The sequence below is a fragment of the Sitophilus oryzae genome, unplaced genomic scaffold (genome assembly GCF_002938485.1).
Source record: "Sitophilus oryzae breed Bouriz unplaced genomic scaffold, Soryzae_2.0 scaffold_375_pilon_pilon, whole genome shotgun sequence".
In the NCBI taxonomy this organism is placed as follows: domain Eukaryota; kingdom Metazoa; phylum Arthropoda; class Insecta; order Coleoptera; family Curculionidae; genus Sitophilus; species Sitophilus oryzae.
The window spans coordinates 531,366-548,892 of record NW_022146946.1 but is presented as its reverse complement, the minus strand read 5'-3'; the positions used below and the strand labels follow the sequence as shown (position 1 = coordinate 548,892).

Genomic DNA, 17,527 nt, shown 5'->3' with positions numbered 1-17,527 from the left:
GAGCTGGAACTGTCAACGTTGTGACTGGAGTAATGCCTGTTTTTCTTCCAACCCCATTCTTCATAGGCATCTTTGGTACAACCAGACCAATGCTGAACCTGGTGGTAAGTTCGCAATGATTGCTGTCCAGCACGACAATTAATTATTCATAAATTAATGAGCGAATTAATGATACGCCACTGTTTTATGACAAAATTGAAGAAACTAAACTAAAACTAGTTTTAGTGAACACTAATCGACATTTGATTTCGGAAAATCGACTATATTATGCATATCATACTTTACGCAAAATTGTAAAAATTCCAGGGATTTTGTGCCTAAACGGTTGACTTTAGCGAAAATTTTCATATAACCTTTTTTATAGGAAATTTTATTCTCTTTAATTTCGCTCTCTTCAAATTTTTACGAGAAACGCATAGTTTTCGAGATATTTACAAAATACCGATTTTGGGAGCCATCTTGGCAAGATGGCTCCCATTTTTTCACAAAATATTTTCGTGGTGTCTGTCTGTCTGTCTGTCTGCCGTCTGTAACACGATAACTCAAAAACCGCTGAACCGATTTTAACCAAATTTGGCACAAAAAAATACTGTGGCACCTGAGAATCTGGCTATTAGTTTTTGGTGGGGGTGGGTCGTTGGTAAGGGGGTATAGGAGGGGGTTAAAAATTTAAAAAAATCGTAACTCCAAAATTACAGTAGCTAGCGAAACGCGGTTTTCAAATTAAGATTAGGAATAATATTTGCAACAAAATCTGAAATAACATCAAAAGCAGTCAAAGTCGCAGTTTTCGATATATTAACATATTTTAGTATGGGCGGCTATACGTACCTCCCGGCGCCAATTTTACTCCTAATAGAACATACATATTATTTTTTTAAAACATTACAAATCATTTTTAATCAATTACTGCAAATCAACCATTGCAAATAATATAAACAGTAATCGAGCAACAATTTGTACACTCGTTTAATTTGACACTTAATATCAGTTTAATAATATATTTTTGTACTTTTGTGCTTAGGCTTAACAGTGCTTTACTTTTATACCTAGGCGTTAAAATGACAAAAATGAATGCTTTTGAGACGTTTGAAAAAAAATCCTTTTGATCTTAAGGGAGCGACTTTTTTGCGAAATATATTGGTGGCCGATGTGGAAAAATAACAAAACGCACACTAGAATTATTAATGTTATCGATAACGGGCAGAGTTATAAAGATTTAGCCATTTAGGATAGGACTTTAATTGGAAATAAGTCCTAGTCATTTGGAAATCCGATTTAAATATTGTTTTGAATTAAAATAAAAAAAATCTGATTTAAATAAAAAAAATCTGATTTAAATCAAATAAATCTGATTTTTTAAAAAAAATCATGATTTTTTCCAACCCTCAAAATAATATCTTAAAATTGCTGACCTGGATATTATTTATTTGAATCTTTCAATTCGCTCGGTTTTCCTTATTCAATGTTAATTAGCGCTCATCAATATTGTTGCGATGAATATAATCAGGTTAAATAAAATTTAAAAAACCAGAGTCGGACTCTTAAATCATCAGTACATTCGTACTTTCAGTTAAAGTGAAAACCAGTTCTACTTTTTTTCATTTTTGACTGATCATTATCGAATAATGAATAGAAACTCAAGCGTGAGAACTACATTTTCGTGATTTGTTCAGTTTACAAGTTAAAGTTAATTAATTCTTTTAATAGTTTCACTAGCATCCCGTTTATTTCTTCGCAATATCCAGGACCTGACCCACCACCACTACGTTTTCTTCTTTTCTGATTCATCAGAATATTCTGTAATTCATTTGCTAATTGTAAACAAACTTCGCGAACACCTGGTTTCAATTTTGTTTTAACCATTTTCATGTCTACGAAATCACCACGTTAAAATGTTTGGACCAACTGAATACTGAATGTAGCAAAACATGAAACGTGTGAATACAATCGTTGATTTTTATTTTTCATTGATAATGAATCAGTCAGACTGCGTCAGCGAAACTGACAAGTGAGAACCCGCCTTTAGGTACAACTGATATTGGAGATGGAGAATTACCCTCTATAAAACCGTCCCAGATACTGGCTTTTGTCAAAGCCCTGGAACTGTGTGATGAGTTGTGAATCACAGTGTGTGTGATGAGTTGTGAACCGGTTTGTGATAACTCAAGAAAGGGGGAGACAATAGATCTGTAAAGTCGCAGTGATTAACCCCCCTCCCACTCATTTCTACATTCTCCACCTCAAAATACATTTTGCTGAGATTTATTGACTTTTCCACCACCTTTTTCACAAACTGCAACTACTCCCAACCTTGCCGTTGTCTATGTACCCGTGTAAATTCATAAACAATTTCATACACAAATTTGTAAACAATACAGGATGACTAGAAGAATTTATGACAGTGGCAATACGTTAGGTTTCAATTTTAGAAATTAAACTATTAAATAAAATAAAATAAAAATATGCCCTATTCCCTAAACTGACGTTGTTTTTATTATTTAAACACGAATAGATTGACTTAAAATATGTACATGTCCATTTATTGGTATTCAATACTTTTTATTCGCTATCTATTCAGAGTGAAGAATTTTTTTTTTTTCCAATAATAATTTAGATTTATATTCTTCTGATCCACGTTATAACCGCTGAAATTTAAAGAAAAAAAAACACATTTGTAAGATAATTACATTTTTCTATCTTTTGTTCTTAAAATATGTTTGCTTTGAAAACTTAAATAAAAAAATGACATAATTAGAATCATTATTCCATCATATATAAATACATATGCTAAATTTTTTATCTAGATCTATGTTTTTATCTACATATATTTCTTACTGGTGGGAACATTTAGAAGTAAAATCATTCTTACGTTATTCTCGTATATGTTAGTTAAATGTAATTCTCTTTCTTATTAAAGATTATATTACTCTAATTAGGATTTTATTTTTAATCAATTGAGAGTGGCTTTACAAGTTTCCGTTTTTTTTTTCAATCATATTTTCTTCTTTATTTATTCATATTTTTGTAAAAAGGTTTATTTACCTAACATGTATTTATTATCAATCATATACTAAAATACACTCCTTAATTTATTTGAATATAATAGAACGCCTATGGAGAGCGGTGTTTACTTTATAGAAAATGGCCCTATATTTTTTAAAATTTTCGATGCTGAGAAATACAAAAATATATTATATTGCAACGTAATATATTTAATGTTAAAATCAAGAACAAAGTTTGAACACTGTCAAAAAAATTATTTATTGGTGACCGGTTTGGTTTGGTTTGGTTGGTTTCATTTTTATTTTATTTGCTTTTACGTTTCATCTTTCTAACAACGCAATTTTATAAATATACCATGCCTAGTAGATACCAAAAATCGCTATTTAGAAAGTAACGTAGCGACGGGAGCACCACCGCCAATAGTAACCGACCAAATCGCGACAGGCGAAAACGGAACCCTAGAAGCGCTCCAGCGACGACTGCTGGAACGAAGTAAGTCGCCGCCGAGGTCGAGCGTCGATAGTCAGTTACAGCAGGGACCAGTTACTTCTGTTCGCGACAGGGAACTAAAACTCCAGGAGCGCGACAGCTGGAGTGAAGTAGGTCGCCGCCGAGGTCGAGCGTCGATGCCCAGTTACAGCAGTTACTACTGTTCGCGACAGGGAACTACATAACTACAACTCTAGGAGCGCGACGGCTGGAGCGAACACGTCCCGATCGAGATCGCCCGGCGCTACGGACATACTAGTTCCTGATACTACTGTTGGCAACCGACGAAATCGCGACGGCTGGAGCTAAACACGTCGCTATGCGGTTACTACGGTTCGAGCTAACTTCAAGAGCGATTATAAATAATTTATTTGCAAATTATAAATAATTTATAATTTTGTCATTATGATCGTCGTTCTTCAGTAACAGGTTCATGATTCGTTGTGGAGCCCGACACGACGTTACAACAAAATACCGCTCCAAAATCGCGTTACTCAAATGCCGATACATCACTATTGGGGATAGCTATACAAATGTTATAGGATGGGATATAAGTTTGAATTTTAGCGTTTTTTTTTTATATGTAATAAAAAAATGTAAAACAAACTTATTGGTGGTGGTCAAAATAAGAAACGTGGAATGACAAATCTGAAGCACAGTCGACACTGTTGTATAGCTGGATAAAAGTGGCAATAAAAATGTGCTTTTAGTTTTGGAATACATTCTCAAATAATGTCAGAAAAGAATAAAATCAAAATCTTCAATTTTCGGTTTTTCTCTAATATCTCTGGACCTACTCGGAATATTAATAAATAAAATAATAATATAATGTTTCTGAAGGACATATTATTAGGTAAATTTTAATGCACTACAAAGTTCTAATTCGAACATCTTCGTATCTTCTGTAGTTTTCGAGATCCCAAGAGTTAATACATTTTGATTTTTGTTTGAAACATGTTTATTTTCAAATTTTTGACTACATACAGGGTGGCCCGTTAGTGCGAGGAAGTCCAAAATCTTCGTCGTTGTCGAAGATATGAAAAAAATTTTATATAGATGGTTTATAAATGAGCATCCTCTTCCGACCCGCGATACACATTTGTGTACAAACTATTTAACTGTATTTTCTTAATTTACCATTTACGCCAATTGAATTTAGGGCGATATATCCCTATATAGAATGATCATTTTACCGTAAAACTATTTTGTTGTATACAAGGTGTCCCAAAAAAAGTTAAGATAAAGTTTTAAGTTTTATTACTAATTTTTCTATACAGATTTGGATTTAGCATAAAATTTTGCATACAGTACTCTATTTTTATTTCCTGCACTATGCGGTGTGTGTTGCTACTCTATTTCATATTTGCTGAAACTTTGGTTAAAAACACTACATTCAAAAAGTGGTTAAAAACTAGAGTGAATTTAACTTAAATTTTGTAATTTTATTAGGTCGTCAACATCGCAATATTTAATGTGTTTTTATTTTAGTTTTAATCATCTTCTGATGATGCTAACATAGTTAGCGAAACGCGCGTCCAGTGTAAAAAGTAAGTGTTTTGGTGTATTGTGGTGATTTAGTGTTTTATTTTAATATGCAGAATGTTATGCTGAATCCAATTATGTACAGAAAAATCGGAGGTGCAATTTAAAACACTTAAAACTTTATCATAACTTTTTTGGACACCCTATATACAATAAAGTATTTTTAGGATATGTGACATTATAAACCCAGGCAACATTTGGTATAAAACTTTTTTTCATATCTTTGTCACCAACGACAATATTGGACTAATGGGCCACGTTGTATATGCCATTTTATTGCATACTTATGTTTCTTATTTTTTCAGGTCGTTGATTCTACAGACGAGATCTCTTTGAACGCTGCAGCCTTGAAAATAGACTCTGCTGAGATTAAGGGCGATAAAGTTTTCATTCCCAAAGATATTCAAGTTAATCAGAGCGATGAGACAGTCACCTTTAAATTCGACACACACATTTATCCTGGTTCTTATAGTCTGGACATCGTTTTTAATGGTATGTATTTTTATAAACGTATCCGCGTTTTATTGCTAATTTTGTTTCTTATCACATTACCTAATGGATAAAGCTGTCTTGCTTATTACTTTTATATTTAGTATATAGGGTGTTTCAAAAAACATGTGCTCTTGTGGGAAGATTCCTCTCCTAAAATTAATATTTTCTGTGGGCTAAGTGTATTGTGCATGTTAAAGTGGTGCACGGAACGGCTTTTTAAATGTTGACTTTTATTCTTTAGGTGATGTTAATGATAAAATGAAGGGTCTGTACAAAAGCAAATATGTTAATGAAAATGGAGAAGACGCCTACGCAATTGTGACTCAATTTGAGGCTACAGATGCAAGAAGGTAAATAAAATAAAAAAAAAACAATTTTTAGATTTACTGATATAATGCAGCAACTATACGGGGTGTCGCAGAAATAAGTGCAAGTATTTTAACTAGTAGTATAGTTCAACCCCAGAAACACGCCTATGAGGGTTTTTTCGCGAAAAAAAAAATTTTTTGAAATTTTTTTTAGTTTTTTGTTAAAAAACTGTAAAATCGCTTATTTCTGGGGCTTACTCAACCGGGTCTCACAATGCAAATTTACCTCAAATATCCATTTAGTTGGTCATTGGCAAGCAGACTCTCATTGTACAGGGTGTCCTATTTTGGTTGAAATCAGACGGTATTTCCGTCATTAGTAAAGATAGGAGGATGCGGTTTGCACAAACCTGTCCCACTTTTTTGTCAAACGCAAGATGCTGTCACCAAAATTTTTATAGCCCTCTTCGTTTCTGAGCTACAGGGTCTTTTCGAAAATTTTGCAATTTGGGACAGCACCTGTATCTCCGTCATTATGGATGATATCGAGAAGGTGAAAACTGATTCTTGTAGAACTTTTTACGTAGAAAACAGTGACGTAGTCTGTTTTTCTACGAAGAAAATATTTTTGAAGATATGAACTAAAGTTATGTTTTTTCAAATGGAACACCCTGTATATTTATAAATCATATGATCCGCCTTGCTATGAGCTTCTCTAAAATATATATCACTCTATATTTATTTTCACTATTTACTGCAATATTTAAAATATATCATTTTCTTATTAGTAGGCCGTGATAAATAACAAAAAATCAAAATGGTATTTACTAAAATAGTCATAAAAATCTTAAAATTTTATTTGGAATTGATATATTTTACTTTTAAACTGTTACCCCTGAATCTCTGAATACATTTTTCTTTTTTTATAATGGAATTTATTATAATGGGATGGGTTTGCAAATATCTAAAAGCTTGCATTATTAAAGCATTTTCCAGGTGTTCGACATTGTGTTAGTTGCCACGATATATTTCATATTTCAAAAATCCCCATAATCAGAAATCAAGAACTGACAAATCCGGGAATAAGGGAGGCCATTATATGAATCCATTAGTTCCAATTCATTGATTTGAGAAATAATAATTTAACAAAATTCCAATATTTTTATTGTAAGTTAAGTTGTGAGGGGGAGCCCCATCATGCTGAAAGTATATTTCACGTAAATTAGGTAAAGGAATATTTAAAAGTCCCGCTACGATAGCTTCCAAGATTTACAAGCAGCGGTAGAGAGTTAAATTTCCCTAATAAGGCTAATATATAAAGAATTTATTAGTGGCTCTCTAAATAAAACAAGAGACACATAGCAGTATACTTTTAATAATTCTTTAGTGTCTTTTATTATCAATCATGGCCTACTAATAAATTTGATCTTTTAACTTTTAATATATTTTTTTAAATATTGCATTAAATAATGAAAATAAATGTGATATATATTTCTGAGAAGCTTATGGCAAGCCAGATCATATAATTTATAAATATACAGGGTGTTCCATTTAACAAAACATAACTTTAGTTCATATCTTTAAAAATATTCTTTTCGTAGTATAACAGACTACGCCACTGTATTCTACCTAAAAAGTTCTACAATAAACAGTTTCCACCTTCTTGATACCTTTAACAATAACAGAGATGCAGGGGGTGTCGTAAATTACAAAATTTTCAAGAAGGCCCTGTAACACAGAAACGAAGAGAGCTATGAAAATTTTGTTTACGACATCTTCCGTTTGACAAAAAAGTGGCACAGGTTTATTCAAACCGCACCCTTCTATCTTCACGAATAGCGGAGATACCGTATGATTTCAACCAAAATGGGACACCCTGTACATGAAAATAACAAAACAAACATTTACTGATCTGGATAAAATTGATAGTTAAATAGTAAAACTCACCCGAGGGTAAAACTTACCCGCCCCTAGTTACTGATATTCTATTCAATATATCACATTCCATATCTTCCATCTAATTCTAATATTATTCGGATCTATTGGTTAATCATCTTCAGCAACTAGCTAGTGTCACCTGAAATAGTATAGGGGCTTCCCCGGACGCAAATCTGCCGCTAAACAGATTCGCATCCCAATCGAATAGGCTAATTGGGGTACCTCACTACTCCAACGCCGCATCGTGTCAATCGAGAAGCATTATGGAGACCTCCGGCCCGTCTACTACTAACCCGCCGGCAAGCTAAGCCTCCTCTTACATCACAATTTTGCCTGATCACAAATATTTACTTTGCTTGCCAATGGCTCATACTATTGCCTCTAATCGGCTTTTAAAATAGTGTTTTAGCATTACTAGATAAATAAATTGAGAGTTTCCGAGGAATGCATATTCTTTATAGAATAGTGAATAAGAAAAGCATTATTATAACGAACAACTTATTTTCCAAGTTTTACAAAACATAATTTCTTGATAATATGGAAAGATAGGTATTGGATTAAATTTACAAGAAAGAAAATCCAGAAAAGTTCCAGTGGTTCTCAAAATTTTAGCAAAAACTCAATTTTTTTGAAAATTTTCTAAGTAAAATAACTCCGTTATTTTGGACTTATTTGAAAAAGAATAAAGAGAAAATATGTTTCTTTTATCGAGATCTACCACCCCTTAAAATACTTGCACTTATTTCTGGGACACCCTGTATAGGACGAGTTTTAAATAAGTGCAAATATATTCAGGGCTGGTAGATCTCGAGAAAAGAAACTTATTTTCTCTTTACCGTTTTCTAAAATAACCGAGTTAAATTACTTTGAAAATTTGGAAAAAAATATTTTTTCTTAAATTTTGAGAACCACTGGATCTTTTCTGTATATTTTTCTATAAATTTAATCTACTACCTATGTTGTCATATTATCAAGAAATTATGTTTTACAACTAAAAAAATTTCCAAAAAATTCCAAATTTTTATTTTTTTTGCGATAAACTCATAGACATGTTCCTGCGGTCAAAATATTATATTATCCATGAAAATATTGCACTTATTTAAAACTCACCTAGCCTCGATTGAAGATATTTTCTATAAAACCATCTGCGCCAATTATGATAATCTAATTATCGCCGGAATTTTAACAATTTTAAAGAATTGAAATTATGTTTGAGATACGTTCTTATCTTCCAGGTGTTTTCCCTGTTGGGACGAGCCAGCCCTTAAAGCTACCTTCGATATCAGTCTAGTAGTACCTAAAAACTTAGTAGCTCTATCCAATATGCCTGTTAAAGATCAGCAAATTAAGGGTGATACAGTGCGATACGACTTCGAGAAAACTCCCGTTATGTCTACCTATCTTGTGGCTGTTGTGATCGGAGAATACGACTATGTAGAGGATCGGTCCAGCGATGGAGTATTAGTCAGAGTGTACACACCAAAAGGTAATGTTAATTTTTCAAATTTTATTCATATTATTAAGGTATATAAGTATATTAGTCAGAGTGTACACACCAAAAGGTAATGTTAATTTTTCAAATTTTATTCATATTATTTGGAGTCGTGTTTCAACATTAAACTAACGGTATCCACTGAAAAGAATGAGTTTTTTCTTTTGAGTCTCTAGATAAAAAAATATAAAAAATCATAAAAATCGAGGCCTAAGGCCGGTCAAATAATTAATAGCGGGAATAATATCAACGTCATTTTAAATTGTTTTACATCTTTATTATGTCTCAAAAGTGGCATTTCTCCTCTGGCACTTTGGGTGAGTGGAGTATTAGTCAGAGTGTACACACCAAAAGGTAATGTTAATTTTTCAAATTTTATTCATATTATTTGGAGTCGTGTTTCAACATTAAACTAACGGTATCCACTGAAAAGAATGAGTTTTTTCTTTTGAGTCTCTAGATAAAAAAATATAAAAAATCATAAAAATCGAGGCCTAAGGCCGGTCAAATAATTAATAGCGGGAATAATATCAACGTCATTTTAAATTGTTTTACATCTTTATTATGTCTCAAAAGTGGCATTTCTCCTCTGGCACTTTGGGTGAGTCTAAGGAGCATCTCACTGTCTAGTCCCTGTCTGTAATGGCCAGGTAATTACACCAAGACGTATAACGATGCCGGATGGGAATATCCTATCCGTCATACCAGGGCACCCTCCACTCTCTGTGGTCATGGCTCACGGGTAGAGGGTGTGGGTGGGTCTTGGCTTAACCACCCGGACCAAGAGGAGACGACCTCACCAAAAACCTAAATCCTATGATGGCGGGAATAGGTCAAAGGGATGCGTGGCTAGATAGAAGACTAATCTCTACTAACTGGTCTCAACTTGGGGTACCAAGGGACACCCCGTTGTATTTTGTCCTTACTTCTTTATCCACGTCATTACCTCTATCTTTGTTTCACTCCTTACTTCTATATACGGGGCTCTGTAGAAGTGGATCGACTAACCCTAGCGACTCGTCGGAACACTATGAGAGTATAAAAAACACCACCGGTGAAGCTGTGAGGAAACCTTCAAGCAACACTGGGCACATTATCAATGCAAGTTTCAAGGGACCTTGCTGGACCAGGCGGGCTAGAAGATCCGCTGAGAATAGGTCTTAGCGGAACAGAAGTATGGAGATCCTAGACCTCCGACTAGGATACAAAGGACTTGCTCCAGAGGAAGCAAAAGCGAAAACACTCCTCGAAAAAGAGCAGAGTAATGAGACTAAAGGGCAAGAGAGGGAGCGAGAACCTCTCAACTCTGCTCCGGCAAGGAGAGAAAAAAGCTAGGATGGAAAGCCGTCTAACACCGACAGGCAAGCAGGGACGTATTACCAGTTTTGCCGCTATTGCTGTACAAGTGAAAATGGCGGTGCTGCCAAAGGATTACCTAGAGGTTGCAGATGACTAAATTTGAACAAAGTTGTCCATTAATGTGTATAATAATAGAGATAAGATAATAAATGGCACTCTGAATAGAATGCCTAGTACAATATTTAAATATTAAAATCGCACTCTCGCAGGTTACAGTCGCAGCGATTCAAAAATCGCAATTGCGGTTTCAATTCTGATTGGAGAATCGCAGTTTTGCTCATCTCTAGTGTTTACATATCTAAATAGATAAATTCATTGCGATTCTAACAATGTATTACAAGTTATGTATAGTGGCTTTTCAACGTCAATAATTTGTAAAAATCCTTTATTCAATAGGCGTCTTGAAAAAGGACATTTGAAAGAAAAACGCGACATGTTAAAACTTTATTACAAATTTGACAAAAATAGCGCAAGAACATCAGAAATATATTTACAAACGTACCCAGAAAGATAACAAGACATAATATTATTTGAAAAGAACATTTAGTAGTTTTGCGCTTTTTAAAAACCAATGAATACATCAAAACTAGGATAGACATAATAGTAGATAATTATTACCTTAATTTATGCTAAAATTATAGTAACTGTTTCAACTGTTATTGAAATAATCTTTTAGTAATTTTTTGAATTTTATTTGCAGGCAAAAAGGAACAGGGGCGTTTTGCTTTAGAAATAGCCAGTAAAGTACTTCCTTATTACAAGGAGTACTTCAATATCGCCTACCCGCTGCCAAAAATAGATCTAATTACAATAGCAGATTTTAGTGCAGGCGCAATGGAAAATTGGGGCTTGGTCACATATCGGTATGTAAACATTTTATTTAGACAGGATCATAAATTAATCTTATGATACTGATAAGTTTGTCGTGGTAATTATTAAAAAAATGTTCTACGGAGTTGTACGAGAATTCCTATTTTTCACGAGTTACAAATAAACCTTAAATATTAACTTGTTAACTTGGAATATTTTATAGAAAAGCGTTTTTTTCGAAAACTACATATGTGTGCTACATACACTACAGTGTGTTTCAATATTCCGCGCTTCCAATAAAGTGCTTCGTTTGTTAAGCTTCATTCAGAACCTCGCAATTAGTGGAATAAATTAGTGGTTTCAATTACACTTTATACTTTTTAGTTTATGATCATTCACAATGTTCCAAAAACAAAATTAAAATTAATAGAATATCCTAGCAATAGCTTGCGGTAGTCAGTTGTATCCATAAAGTGTATTATAGTCTATAAAATGAATAATTTTGAATTTTGACCGTTATTTTTTACCAACATGGCAAATATAAAATCCCTCTATCAAAAAAGTTACTGATATTCTTTAAATTGAGTGCTTGAACGAATCAGATAGGTAACTCTTTCGTGAAATAGAAAAGGAAAATAATAAAACAAGTGACAGTTTTTACAGTTCTTGCAAAAATCAACACGAAATGTCATAATTGTCAAAAGTAAAATGTCATCAGCTTTTGACATTTCCAATTATCAGACCAATGCCGTCTCTAATAGAACAGCCTCGGAGCCAGATTTATGACGTCACGCTAGTTAGATACTACGGATTAATAAATATGTTGTAGAATACATGGAAAACATAATTATTCCTCGTATTTTTGGTTATACTAAAATGTTTTTTTTTGAACCAAAAAAAAATAATGAAAAACCAAATGAAAACAGCGTTTTTATAATAATAATCAGCGTTTTTTTTCCCGAACCTAAATCCCAAGAAAATCAAAAATTTTAGAATAATTTTACATATAAAATGACAGCGATCTTTATTTCATAGCCATCGCTGGCGACTTTTTTGCTATGATATTGTATTATTTGCAAATATCATTTTTCGAACATTGATACTTGCAAAATTACATATAAATTTTGTGAATGCAAATAATAATACATCACTATTAGTAGATATTGAATGTTTTTTGTTAAATTAGATAGATTTTCAAACCCCAAAATTTAAAATATATTTTACATTTTACCCATTATCTTATGTACATATTCATTATTTGTATATTGTAAAACATTTGCTGCATTTGTATGGTTTATAGTTTATTTGCCAAAGTATTTATTACTATAAATAGGTATATATATATTGTATTTATTAACTGTATATTATGTATATTTTTTTCCATGTATTCTACAACATACTTATTAATCTGTAGAGTCTAACTAGCGTGACGTCATAAATCTTGCTCCGAAGCTGTTCTATTAGAGACGGCATTACGAGAGACGGTATTGCGTCAGCATGGCTGCAAATTGCTAGCCTAATAAAATTAACACTAGAAAAGCCCGCGAGAACTGTCAAATTCAAAGTTATTCGTTTCACAGACTCTATTTAGCTTATAAAACAATGAACTTTTGATTTCTAACCACAAATTTCTCTTGACAGATGATAATCAAAGGCCAAAATGACATTCCTCGCAAATTTTGAAGTATAATTAGTGGAAAAGTTAAAAGTTTGTTAACCTTATTCTCTAATTGAAGATTACTACGACTAATTTTGACCTTGTGAATGCTTACATTTATATTAGAGGAACAGACTTCTACTCTAATAATTAAAACCACTAATTTATTCAACTAATTTTGAGGTTCTGATATAAACATATTTATAAATACTTTAACAACCGATATTCCGATTTGAAAAAGATTTCGAGTGATTATGTTTTGTTTGGTGCTTTAACATTTAACTTTGAAAAAAAAACAGAAATGGTACAGGAAGGGTGAAACTACCCCCACCCCTATACAGGGCGTTTCAAAAAACGTGTCCCATCTCTCGTGGGGAGATTCCTCACGTAAAAATAATATTTATTTTTCATATCAACATAGGTCCGATTTTGCTTTGTTTCGGAGCTACAGGGTGTTAAAATCCTAATCATTTTTCGATTTACTATAATTTTCTTCCAAGTACTTTTAGTGATTCGAATGAAATTTTGAGGGTAAAAGTTACATAAGTGCTTCATATTTTAATGTTAAAAAAGTGTCGATAAATTCATCAGGGACGTGCATATGGATTATAACTGGAATATTTTTTTTATAAAAAACGTGTGCGCCACTGACCTTTTTCTTTTGATGTCTAAATTGTTTGATGTCTAAATCTTTTAATAGGCCGTTTAATGCCTATTAAAAGTTATCTCTTGATATTTTGTTGAATTCGGCCTCCTTGATGAGATAAACGCAATTTTATTAATCACAATAATTAATAAAATTAATAAATTATATATTTTACTTAATAATTATTACTTATTATTAGTATTAGTTATTTTTACTATTAGTCCAACATACAGCAATTTCAATTAAAAAAAATAATTATATTCAAGATAATTACAAAAAAAATAATTTAAAAAAGTTTTAACATCTTGTATCTCTAAAACTATGCATTTTCATGCCCATGTTTAGGGAATGCAATCCCGCAAATGCGGGATCCCTCTGTGATTCCGCGGGATCAAATTTGCGGGATTTACCGTGCGGGATCTGCGGGATCGACACCAGGGGATTCCCCTTACGGCTTGGCCATTAAAAATAAATGAAATAAACAGGTTAGTTGTTAGATTTCTTTCTGGCGTGCGTAAGTGAAGAAAAGCGTTTAACTAGTACTTGTGGACAATTTCGTCAAATAAACTGCCGGACATAATTATCCGGACAAGCAAAATTTTAGGGTAAATTTAAAGTTGAATATCTCTTGAACTAAAAAAGATTTTGGGATGCGGTTTGGACCAGGTTTTAGATGCATCTATTGTGATTAAGATACTATGTGATTTTCGAAAATATATTTAGTGAATTCTCGTATACAGGGTGTTTTATAAGAGTGTGAAAATTTAGTCAAGAATCTTTTTTACCGCAAATTTACAGTTTTTAAAAAATCGAAATTTTTACGACTAATCTGTATTGAAATTAGAAAAAACAGTTTGATCGGTTTTTTATTTTTTTTTTGTTTTAAGGAAAATACGACGTTTTTTCGAAAAATATGCATTTTTAGTCATACGATGGTCCTAAATGGAACAAAAAGCTTTGTACATTCTGCATATGCCAAAAAATTATTGATATAGAGTGTATCTAAAAGCAGATAACTAACACAAATTGAAAAAAAACCTTCAACATCAGAATAATATTTTTATTTATAAAATAAGTAGATAAATTATAATAAAATTTAAGTTTATTTAATATTAAATATATTTTTTGAGCACCCTGTATACATCGGTTCAAATTTCTGTTGAACTAGTTTAAGATACACTATTGTGGGCCTACGCTATAGTATATTGTGGGCCTATGCAAAATGTACAATGCCTTTTGTACCATTTAGGACCAAATGTATGACTATAAATGCATATTTTTTCGAAAAAAAACTCGTATTTTCCTTAAAACAAAAAATTAAAAAAAACACCAAATTGTTTTTTTCTAATTTCAATACAGATTAGTCGTACAGCATACATAGTTAAAATTTCGATTTTTCAAAAATTCTAGATTTTCGGTAAAAAAAATTCTTGGCTAAATTTGTACACTATTATAAAACACTCTGTATACGAGAATTCGCTAAATATATTTTCGAAAACCACATAGCATCCTAATCACAATAGATGCGTCTAAAACCTGGTCCAAATCGCATCCCAAAACCGGAGAGAGAAAAGAAGAGCATTTATTGTTTACAATCCCGCAATTTTGCGGATCCGCGGTATTGATTGCTTTAATCCCGCGGGTTTGCGGGATTGAGATTTCGGTGTGGGATTGCATTCCCTACCCATGTTTATAGGAATTTTTTTCATATTTTTAGAATGAGTACATATTTAAAACTTTCGCTAGTAAATGATATTAAAATGTTTTGCAGACTTGGATCAAGGCAAATTAATAAAATTGCATTTATCTCATCAGGGAGGCCGAATTCAACAAAATATCAAGAAACACCTTTTAATTGGCATCAAACTGTTTACACTATTTCGCTATCAAGAGAAAAAATATTCAGTGGCGTACATCCTTTTTTTTAGAAAAAATATTCCAGTGATAACCCATATGCACGTCCCTGGTGAATATGTCGACACTTTTTTAGCTTTAAAATATGTCGCATTTAAGGTAAAGTCACCTATAATGGACATAGCTCCTATAGTGGACACTCATTTTTCATTTTCTTAAAACAAGTCAGTCATAGGTTTCCATGAAAAAATAAACAGTTTGGCACCACTGTCTAACATCGTTATTAACAGGGTACATTTCCCGCGCCTTTATACATAACCTCATTTGAACAAAGACACTTTATGTTGATGACGCACCTTTTGACTCTTTTTTACAAGCGGTTGTTACCAAAAAATTAACCAGTAAGTACTAACTTTTTCTTTTTTTTATATCTTGATTTTAATAATAATCAAAATATGACATATTACCCTCAAAGAATATTATTCATTTTATTTAGTTCTCAGTAGAATTCTTGTTGAATAACAATTTTAAGGTTAGATAAAGGGAGTGTCATCTTTAGGAACACTAAACAATAAATGTTCCTTTTGAGGACATGACATGTTCACTATAGGAACAACTGAATTTTAAAGTATTTTAGGAGGGACACAATGTTATTTTAATGTTATTTAGATGGCTAAGAGTTTCTTTATAATACGAAAGCAGGAACCTATGGTGGACATCCCATGTCCACTATAAAACTGTCCACAATGGGTGCTGTTTGGAATTTTTTTTTCTTTTGTCTAGGTATGGTTAAGGTTAAAAAAATTTTAAAATACTCCGAAGAAAGCATGACAAATGCTTTATCGGACGTTAGAAGCGGAATGTCATATAGGGCTGCGTCTCTAAAACATGGGATTCCCCGAATAACACTTATGGGGAAACATAAGAGAAACTTACCTGCTAAAACTAAAATGGGCCCTAAAACATCATTTAGTGAAGAGCAAGAGAATATGTTAGCTTACTGGATTATTACTTTGTCAAAAGCTGGTTTTCCTCTTTCCAAAGAAACCTTGATGTATAGCGTTAAAAAACTGGCAACTGAATATAACATTAAATTTGGCGGGAAAACAACTCCAGGTAGAAAATGGTATAATTTATTTTGTGCAAGGCATCCAAATATTTCCCTAAGAACAAGTCAAAATTTAACTACAAGTAGACGTTTAGTATCAGAGGCAGAAATATCAAACTGCTTTCAGGAAGTAAAAAGTTATATTGATCAAAATAAACTAACCACTATTTTAGACAATCCGAGGCGGGTCTTTAATACTGACGAGACTGCTTTCTTTTTAAATCCTAAACCAGGTAAAGTACTTGCTCAAAAAGGAAGTAAAAATATCTATACTTCAGCAGGAACCGATGAGAAGGAAAACATTACAGTGCTTATACTGCTAATGCAGCTGGTCAGTTAGCACCACCTATGATAGTTTATCGTTTTGTCAGAATACCACAAAACATCGCAGTTGCAATGCCTAGCGAATGGGCGATAGGGAAATCTGACTCAGGAAATATTTTTCGAATATATATGCAATATCTTCTTGCCGTGGGTCAAAAAAGAAAATATATCCCTTCCGGTGATTTTTTTTATGGATGGACACTCCTCCCATGTATCTCTTCCTTTAAGTAAATTTTGTCACATAAATGGAATAGAACTGATTGCACTCTACCCTAACGCTACGCATGTCTTACAGCCTATGGATGTTGCAGTTTTTCATACAATGAAAACTGTATGGCGACAACAAGTGCAACATTTCAGGATGCAAAATGGGGGAAGACAGGTAGACAAAGCAGAGTTCCCAAAAATATTAAGAAATGTTTTACCTTATGTTACACCAAAAATAATAGAAAATGGATTTAAGAAATGTGGGTTGGTTCCTTGGGATCCCAACCAAGTTAAG

At 32.7% G+C, this 17,527-nt stretch overlaps 1 protein-coding gene across 1 annotated transcript in view; it reads left to right on the top strand.

Annotated features, from left to right (window-relative positions):
* The window catches only part of LOC115885143 (puromycin-sensitive aminopeptidase), a 67,599-nt gene that overhangs the window by 7,558 nt on the left and 42,514 nt on the right, over window positions 1-17,527 (top strand). The window contains exons 2-5 of the mRNA XM_030903940.1: window positions 5,343-5,529; window positions 5,771-5,879; window positions 9,011-9,261; window positions 11,327-11,489. Of these exons, the coding sequence (XP_030759800.1) occupies window positions 5,343-5,529; window positions 5,771-5,879; window positions 9,011-9,261; window positions 11,327-11,489 (710 nt within the window). The remainder of the gene's footprint in view (window positions 1-5,342; window positions 5,530-5,770; window positions 5,880-9,010; window positions 9,262-11,326; window positions 11,490-17,527) is intronic.